At 40.5% G+C, this 9,317-nt stretch overlaps 1 protein-coding gene across 1 annotated transcript; it reads left to right on the forward strand.

Annotated features, from left to right (window-relative positions):
* Positions 1-3,830: 3,830 nt before the first annotated feature.
* ARF6 (ARF GTPase 6) lies at positions 3,831-5,013 on the forward strand. Its single transcript, XM_079701007.1, has one exon. It carries the CDS (start codon positions 4,006-4,008, stop codon positions 4,531-4,533), a length of 528 nt encoding a protein of 175 aa, XP_079557133.1. The 5' UTR covers positions 3,831-4,005; the 3' UTR covers positions 4,534-5,013.
* Positions 5,014-9,317: the final 4,304 nt, after the last annotated feature.

Genomic DNA, 9,317 nt, shown 5'->3' on the forward strand with positions numbered 1-9,317 from the left:
TGATCAAGGTTTTGATTGGGATATCAGTTTTTTTTATGGTTAAAGAGGAAGAACTAGAAAGTGGTTCCTCAGCTGACACAGGGAGAAGAGGGAGTGAACTATCATTTTGGTTCCCACCCTCACTGTGTGGTCAGAATTTCCCTGGCCCTGCATGGGATAGAAAGAAATATACAACAGAGTCACACAGAGTGAGTCATTTTTAAAAAGCTATAGGAATTCAGAAATAGGGGTAAATAGCTCGGGATGCTATTGTTAAGGAAGACATTTATTTCATCTTAAAGTGGAAAGCTAAGTCATTTTATGAAAGTAAATATTATTCTTATAAGATAGTGTTTTAGTCAGGATTATAATAAACATATGTGGCTGTTGAACAGATTAGAAATTATGAAATGCTGTTTTCTAAAAGGGAAGCCTGGTTTGAAAGCAAGCTGGAGAAATCTCTTTATTTGCAGGCTTTGAGTTAAGAAGCAGAGATCCATTTTTCTACAGCAGGTAGTCTTTGGAGTTTTATCTGTGTCTATAACTTAAGACAGTGAAACAGAATGCAAACTGAGAAATCTAATACTTTGTTTCATAAATGTAAATTTTAGTTTATTTGTAAAATTTCACTGAATGACAGTAATATTTTTAGAATTGAAATTTACTTTTTGAATTGTTAATTGTTTCAAGAAAGTGTCAAGAAAACAAAATATTTCATCAGTGGTATGATTTAGTAGTCCCCTAAATTGTTACTTTTTGCAGATAGTTTGGTTTTATTGAAATGCACTGTTTAAAAATTTTTGTATATATACAAAGTTAAATTTTTCACTGTATTTATATTCTCGCCATTATTGTTTTATGATCATTACTTAAAAATAATCTATTGTATAATTTATTGTATGAAGAGCCACTATAAGATATGCCACTGTATGAAAATCTTGATTAACCTATTATTGCAAACTGCAGATAAAATAGTATGTGCCTTTCCTTTTTTGTCTCATCTGTGGTATAAAAGGTAATCATTCATTCAAATAATGACAATTCCTGATACCTACATGCTGTCCCTGGGGACATTATGTGGACAAGGCAAAGTCTCTGCCTCCATGTATTCTGGTAGAAGATAAATGGAAGTTGGCTTTCAAAAATGAACTATTTTAGCCCTAGCACAGTGTCAGTGCCAAGTAGATGCTAGTGCTTCAAGTTGCTTCTATTTTTAATTATATCACATCTTTCACTGAAAAATAAATCCAAGTCCAGCAGATCAATCTTCCACCTAGTTGGAAAAATTGGAATCTGCTCTGAGAAAACTATTATGTTGGAATGAAGCAAAATACAGTTCTCACTGCCACATATAAAAAAATTCCTTCCTCAAATATAATAATAATTACTATAGCACTTTATTTATAGTTATAAAGCATTTTAAGAAATACAGTGGACCCTTGAACAATAGGGGAGTTGGGGGGCTCACCTCAATGTAGTCCAAATTCTGAGGATAACTTCTTAGTTGGTCCCCCATATCTCAGGCTCCACATCCGTGGATTCAACCAACCCGGACTGTGTAATAACATAGTACATATTTATTGATAAAAAGCCAAGTACAAGTGGATCTGTGCAGTTCAAACCCGTGTTGTTCAAGAGTCAACGGTACCATAATCGAGCTTCCGAACAACTGTGTGAAGTACTCAGGGAGAGAGCATAATTTGGGGGTTAAGAGGATCAGCTGTAGATTCACCATTTAATCTCAACTCTGTGACTTTCAAAAAATTACTCAACCTCTTTGACCCTCAGTTTCCACTAACACTCAAAGCTACCTCACATGGTTGCTGTGCAGATTAAGGTAAAATATTTAAAGTAATTTAGTAGTGTTTATGATAACAAGCAATAAATAGTGACTATTTTCATTCGAGATGATATTCTTCATCTCGTTCAAAAGATTAAAAAATGAAGTTTACAAAGACTGAAAGGAAAGGATTCACAGCTATAAAACGGAGGGGTAACACTCTAAACCCCAATCTTCTGACTCCAAATCCTTCTTTCAGTTTTAAGACAGGGCATACATATTAAGGCAGATGGTAAGTAAATTAAATCATTTCGGAATATTAACAACTTAAGTAAATTTACTTCAGGCTGAAGCTTGTAAGGTTATCATTTAACCAATCTACCATTATCAAACTTTCTTACGTTGTGAGATAAAAAGTATGTTACCTTATGTTATTACAGCATCTTCTTTAAAAAAAACACTATTTTCCTGTTTTTCCTCCCTTTGGTTTATTTACATTTCAAGCTTTCACCTTTTTTGAACTTTAAGTCTAACTTTACCACTAACCATTCGATACAAAAAGGTTGAAGTTTTCTACAAACATCATTTAACCCTCAAATGGGGTTTGAGGACAGAAAGGTCAGTATCACACTCAGTTTACACAGGAGGTAACTCAGTAAGGTTAAATGTCCAAATCCAGGCGACAGAAGTAGTCAGTCTTTCTGATTCTAAATCCTACGCTAAGATTATATCGTCGAGGCTTCTTAAAGTTAAGAATGAGTGGCTGGGTGAGAAGCTACTACTAATCACACTAAAAGGAGATGATATTTAAATATTAAAAATGACCACCTTCTAAAAAGTTGAAAAAGCGGCAAGGCACGGGAACTTTTGACAATACTGTAATTTTTAAGAAACGTGGACTGGTCCTGACGAGATGTGTAAGATAGGGCTCCAATGTCCAAAAGACGGGCTTCAGAGCAAACCCAAAGCCAGTAAAAGCGCCGCACTGACTGGCAGATTCCACGCGGACCACTAGCCTCCCACGTGTCTTTCAGGAAACGCACAGAGCACGAGGGATAAAGGAAGCCAAAGAAGGCTGGGGGAAAGATAAAAACAGCGGCTAGGGCTTCCCTGGGAGACTGAGGGCACACGAAGGCTGGGGCGGGCTGGAGGGAACTCGCGGAGCATCTGGCGGTAACCCGGGTCCGAGAACAGGCCTGGAAGCAGCACAGGGGAGGCGTTCGTCAGGGGAGCGGGCGGTCCGCGGGCCCCACACCGTGGAGCTCCGCAGTGGATCGGCTCTTCTGGTTTGAATGGGGGCGGAGGAGGAGAGAGTGCGGAAGACGAATGCAGAGAGTGGACGAGACGCTAGAGCAGCAACAGGTGGCCGCGGGTGAGAGTCCGAGATTCGCGGGGGTGGGGGCTGGCCGCACCTGCGAGCCCTCTGAGCCGCCGTAGCCCCGCCCCTCCGCGCGTGGCGCCCCGACATTTAGCGCGCGGGCTGCTCTCTTTACAGAGGTCGCTCTTGTCCGTACGGGCGGCCTCTGCTGCGCCTGCGTGGTCGGGAGGGGAAGTGAGGCGGTTTCCTCGGCGCCTTTTCCGGCGGCGGCGGCGGCGGCAGAGCTGGGAGGAGGCGGTGGAGGCCGGAGGGAGCCCGCGCTCGGGGCGGCGGCTGGAGGTAACCTCCTGGGCTGAGCTGGCAAGGCGGGCCCCCCCGGTCTCTGCTCTCCTCTGGGGCTCTAGCAGTAACTCCGTTCTCCCTCTCTCTGTGTCTGCAGGCAGCGCACCGAGTTCCCGCGAGGATCAATGACCTGACGGGGCGCCGGAGCCGCGCTGCCTATCGGGTGGCCTGGGTCGGTGGTGAGCGTGGTGCTCACGGACCGGGAGCCGGGCCGAAGGGCCGCAGTCTCCCGCGGCGGAGCGAGGAGAAGGCGGAGGAGCGGGAACCGCGGCGGCGCTCGTGCGGCGCCTGCGGGGGGAAGGGCAGTTCCGGGCCGGGCCGCGCCTCAGCAGGGCGGCGGCTCTCCCGGCGCAGACTCAGCGTCCCGGCGGCCGCGGCGACTGGAGGAATCAAGTTGTGCGGTGGGTGATGCCCGAGTGAGCGACGGGTCCGGGCCTCTCCCCCGAGGAGGCGACTCCCACGCAGGCCGCACGGGCGCCGTCGCGACTGGGAGGCTTCGTTTCGGTTTCGCGGCGGCGGCGGCGGCGTTGTTGGCGGAGGGGACCCGGGACACCTGAATGCCCCCGGCCCCGGCTCCTCCGACGCGATGGGGAAGGTGCTATCTAAGATCTTCGGGAACAAGGAAATGCGGATCCTCATGTTGGGCCTGGACGCAGCCGGCAAGACAACCATCCTGTACAAGTTGAAGCTGGGCCAGTCGGTGACCACCATCCCCACCGTGGGTTTCAACGTGGAGACCGTGACTTACAAAAACGTCAAGTTCAACGTGTGGGATGTGGGCGGCCAGGACAAGATCCGGCCGCTCTGGCGGCATTACTACACCGGGACCCAGGGTCTGATCTTCGTAGTGGACTGCGCCGACCGCGATCGCATCGACGAGGCCCGCCAGGAGCTGCACCGCATTATCAATGACCGGGAGATGAGGGACGCCATAATCCTCATCTTCGCCAACAAGCAGGACCTGCCCGATGCCATGAAACCCCACGAGATCCAGGAGAAACTGGGCCTGACCCGGATTCGGGACAGGAACTGGTATGTGCAGCCCTCCTGTGCCACCTCGGGGGACGGACTCTATGAGGGGCTCACATGGTTAACCTCTAACTACAAATCCTAATGAGCCTCTTCTCCGCCCATCCCCCGGAAGGAGAGAAATCAAAAACCCATTCATAGGATTATCGCCACCATCACCTCTTTCAGTTGCCACTTTCTCTTCTTTGAATTTGAACTCTGGAGTTACCGTTCTGCGGTTTGGGGGAGGGGGTTAGGGGTTTTCTTTTTTGTTTCTTTTCTTTTTTTCCTTTGCTTTGCGTTAGGATGCTCTGATCTGACTTTTTTGACATGAACACAAAGTGCTAGATGCTCTTGTTGACTTCCAGCAAATGGGATGGGGGAAATAATAGCAGTTCTTGGTAAATTCCTTTATAATAATGGTTTGATTTTTTTTATTTCGAGAGAATCTTCTTTTCCAATGTATGCTTTTTTCCTTTCTGCCCAGTTTCCTTATCACTTGCTGTAGATGGCTTATTTTGCATTCATGCAGACTGTGTTGCAAGTCTGTTTCATCTAGTAAACTGAAAATTATTGCTTAATCAAACTGCCGTTTGTCTTTTATATTTAAGGCCTTTTTCCCCTCGCTTATGAGTTCTGACTTTAACTTAGTAAATTCAAATGTGACCTTTTATATCTAAGACCAGTATAGTAAACAGCCCACAGTGGCAAATAATGAGTAATATCATTGTAATATGTTCCAGCTGCACATCACTGTGTTAAACAGGTAATGTAAGAAGTTCTTTGAAATTTCAGCTCTTAAGTTCTGAAACATACATCATGCATGAGTAAGGATAAAACTCAAGTTCCCGGTTACATAGCTAACTTACACTGCATAAAACTATGAAAATGTAACCAGTCAAGGACACAGATTTTTTTTTTCACTGCAAAGTTAGCAACTTTGCTGTGTTTTCCCTCTTTTTTAACTTTAAAAATAGACTTTTCCAGAAAATGGAGCAATAATGGTGTATGCCACACACAGATGAAATATTTGTAGATATTTTAAGTGACTTTTGGGCAAAACTGGAATATATACTTTTACCATGTTTCAAATGTCTAAGACCAATAGTTTTTAAATTACTAGAATGTTTACATATTCATTAATAAAGCATTTAACAGTTCAAATTACATGCACCTTTTACTTGGTTGGAAAAAAAATTCGTGTTTTCACATTACAGCAATTGATTAAGCTGAAGATACAAGTATTTTTTTTAATAGATGAGTGATCCATATCTCCATTAATTAGAACACTGGAAAAGATGTTTTATGAAAAAGGTATTCTGTTTGATTAACTCATGCTAATAGTCAGATATCCTGTTGGTTCAATAATACACTATCTCCTTTGAGGAAGGAAATGTGATGAATGAATGATGTGTAGACTTGAGGAATGACAAAGGGGAAGTAGGATGCAGAGGAAGAACCTACAGATGACAATGAATGTAAACTTACTTTTCTTCAAGGGTAAGCAGTGTGCTCACTGGTGATATCCAGATCCTAACAAGATTACTTGCTTAGCTGGTTAGGACCAGTAACTAGATTATTGAGACCACTATGATAATACTTTGAACCAAATGTTAATGCTTGATACAGAACTGTGTAGCAGCATCTGGTTCTTATATAGCCTTAAGGATTCATTTTAGAGATCCTCAAGGAATTAAACTTAGGGAATTCAGAAATGTAGACTGCAAAGGCAGTATACAGGAAAAGGTGGAGTGGGTTTTGTTTATGAGGGTGTCTGAAAACTAAAATTGAACGGGGTATCATGGTATATGATTGGACAGTATTGGTCCTTCATGCTTTGGCCATATTGTATAATGGAGCTTTTACCAAAGATGTATGAGAAGTATAAGGCTATAGAAAGTTAACTCTTCAAAGTAAAACTCTTGACAAACATTTTACTTAAGGCAGATGAGAAGAGGTGCTATGTTGTAGGCTCCTAATGGTGCAGAGGGATTTTTGAATTCAAACGCAACTAAAGTATAAAGTTGTCAGTTTCACTTTAGTAGAAGTATCTCTAGAAATGAGGCTGACACACATCTAAGAGCATTTTAGTTGCTTTTAAAATTCCCATAGCTCCATCATAAATTTAATTACTAGTGTTTTAAACGATTACATATTAAGGTACATAAACATGGGTTATATAAATATCAATGTTATAGTAACATCCTGAAGTGACAAGCACAAAGGTATAAATGCCTAAACTGGAGGAAACTTGAAACCCTCATGTTAATTCTTAAATGTAGTATTTCTAACTTGTGACAGACAGATTGGTAGGCAGCCATTTTTTGTTTGTCTTAAAATAACTGGGGGCATAGTTAAAATTTTATACATCAAGTGATTGCTATGGAATGTTGCAGGTGAGATGTGGTTATTTTTAGTTTATTTGAAATGTCTTAACTGAAGGTGGGGGGAGGAGGGAAAGCAAATATTTGAAATTTGGAAAACCTTAAACCTTTTGCTAAGAAATTGTAATTTTCACTTACATTTTCTTTAAGGATATAAAAGGTTGATAATTGATGTAGTTAAATTGAATCATAACCATTGATGATCATGGGGCAGGTAATTATAGCCTGCAAAAAAAGTTACAATCTAAGAAGTTAAGAAATAAGATCCTGAAATTTTTGTTTAATTGCATCAATTTCTGTATTTTATGTGAATTTATAAACTGAAGTAAGTTTTCAATGAGGTTAATCTTGTCTAATATAAGTAAATGAGTCTGTAGACTGTGATCTCCCCAAACTAAAAAGTACAGTACTTGGAATTGTGTTCTTTATGGTTGTAGTGTTGGTAAAGCACTAATATGCAGAAAATAAAGGAATTACACAGTGCAGTTTCTCACGTTACGTTACTCGTTTGAACTAGATTAAGTGGGACGTGTGGTGTGTTGGGCCATGTTATTCTCCAGGGATATATGGTATAAAGTAACTTAGTTTGGGAGTCACCTAGCTTTTATATGATGAAAAAAGAGAATCTGTTTGGTTCTTATAATCCTGGCTATATAGGAGGTTTTGCCCTGATTTAGTTCCACCAAATTTAATCTGATTTTATGATAACTTAGGACACAAAAGCAGTTGGAAATTTTAAAAAAATTAAGGTTCTATAGCAGTTTTTATTATGCTACTGTTTTTTCAGAAATCACAACCTTAGAGTTTTTAGGATAGAACTGTGTCTCTAACGAATTGGCCTACGGAGTAGTCTTAACCCTTGACAATTGACTTGGATTTTAGAAAGTTTGTCTTTCAGAAATCAAGGTTGCTTGTCTGATAAGAATGGCAGAATTGTAGCCATTTAGAAAATAAAATAGTAGATGAAGAATAACTTGTTGGATAAAGGGGTTTTTAAACACATTTCCTTCCTTGTAGGCCTCCCTTCGTGTATTAGCAATTTTTGTAGTTTGATTTTAGAATATCTTAGTGTGATCTCTAGTGTGATTTAACTCCCACATTAATGTTATTAGTGGCTATCAAGTATCAATTTACCAGAGATAGCAGTAGAAGATATTTTACACTTTAGTGAGTTTTTATGTTTTAATATAATTTAGAAATATAGTAGCCATAATCTGAATGGTGGTGGAGCTTACTAAATTCCCAGAGTTATTTCCTCTATACCTTGCCAAATATATATATGGATTATGATACGGCAAACCTTTCCTTATAGGTAAAAATTGTAAAACCACATAGAGCAATTAAAAATAACTTATCTAATCACTGAGCCTAATGTATTTGGAGTATAATATTCAGTAGAATCTAGCCTTTTGCTTTGTTTATATTGAATGGTAAAAGACAAAGTAGGAAAAATTTGCAATTACAATATTACGAAATTTATAAAACGGGAATGTTGGGAGATGGAGTGATAGAAGAGGCAAAGTAACTTTTCCCTCCCCGCTTTGCTAAACTTGTAAGTTGCCAGACTAGATTAGTGAGTTGAATGGTCAGGGAATAAATACATACAGGTGAGGTCAAAGAGGCAGAACAGGTCTGTAGAGGGGTTTAGGACTAACAGTTGAAATTTGTTATTAAATAAGCCAAAGTAATGGTAAACTTCCAGGGAATTAGTCTAGAAATAACTTACTTTGTGGGACAGTAAGAAAATAGGTTTGAACTTTTTGCCCCTTTATTTAAAATGTTTTATGACTACTTGAAACAAAAAAGTATTTGCCAATCTTCTTGAATACCTTTCCACTTGTCTTCATTTAGATATACAGTTGACCCTTGAATAATATGGGTTTGAACTATGTGGATATAAGTGGGTCCACTTATACATGGATTTTTTTTTTCCAATAGCTACAGTATTACACAGCCTGGGGTTGGTTGAATTAGTGGACGCTGTACAACTACAAAGTTATGTGAGGATTTGGATTTTCGATTTTGCAGAGGGTCAGCACTCCTAACCTCCGAGTTGTTCAAGGATCAACTGTATTTCCTCCATGGTATTTGATTCATAAGTGTGAGGGTAGGTTTATTTATTGAGAGCCTACTGATGTGCCTGGCACTGTTCTAGGGACAGGAGATATATCAGTGAAAAAAAAAATCTGCCTTCATGGAACTTATATTGGTGTTGGGGGGTGGGAGTGAGAAATAAAAACATGTTAGGTGGTATACTATATTACATAGTATGTTATATATATAGGGAGACTGGTAGACATGTATTCAGAGAAGTCCTCATTGAGAAGGTAACATTTGAGCACATTTGAGGGAAGAAAAGTTAATATCAGTGGAATTGATATAGTAACAAAAAGATAATATGTATAGTGTGAAGCTGGGGTGGGGAAACTGGCCAAGGGCAAATCTGGCTACACTTTTTTTTTTTTTTAAGTCTTTATTGAATTTGTTACGATACTGCTTCTGTTTT

This window comes from Hyperoodon ampullatus, assembly GCF_949752795.1.
Source record: "Hyperoodon ampullatus genome assembly, chromosome: 3".
NCBI classification, from domain to species: domain Eukaryota; kingdom Metazoa; phylum Chordata; class Mammalia; order Artiodactyla; family Ziphiidae; genus Hyperoodon; species Hyperoodon ampullatus.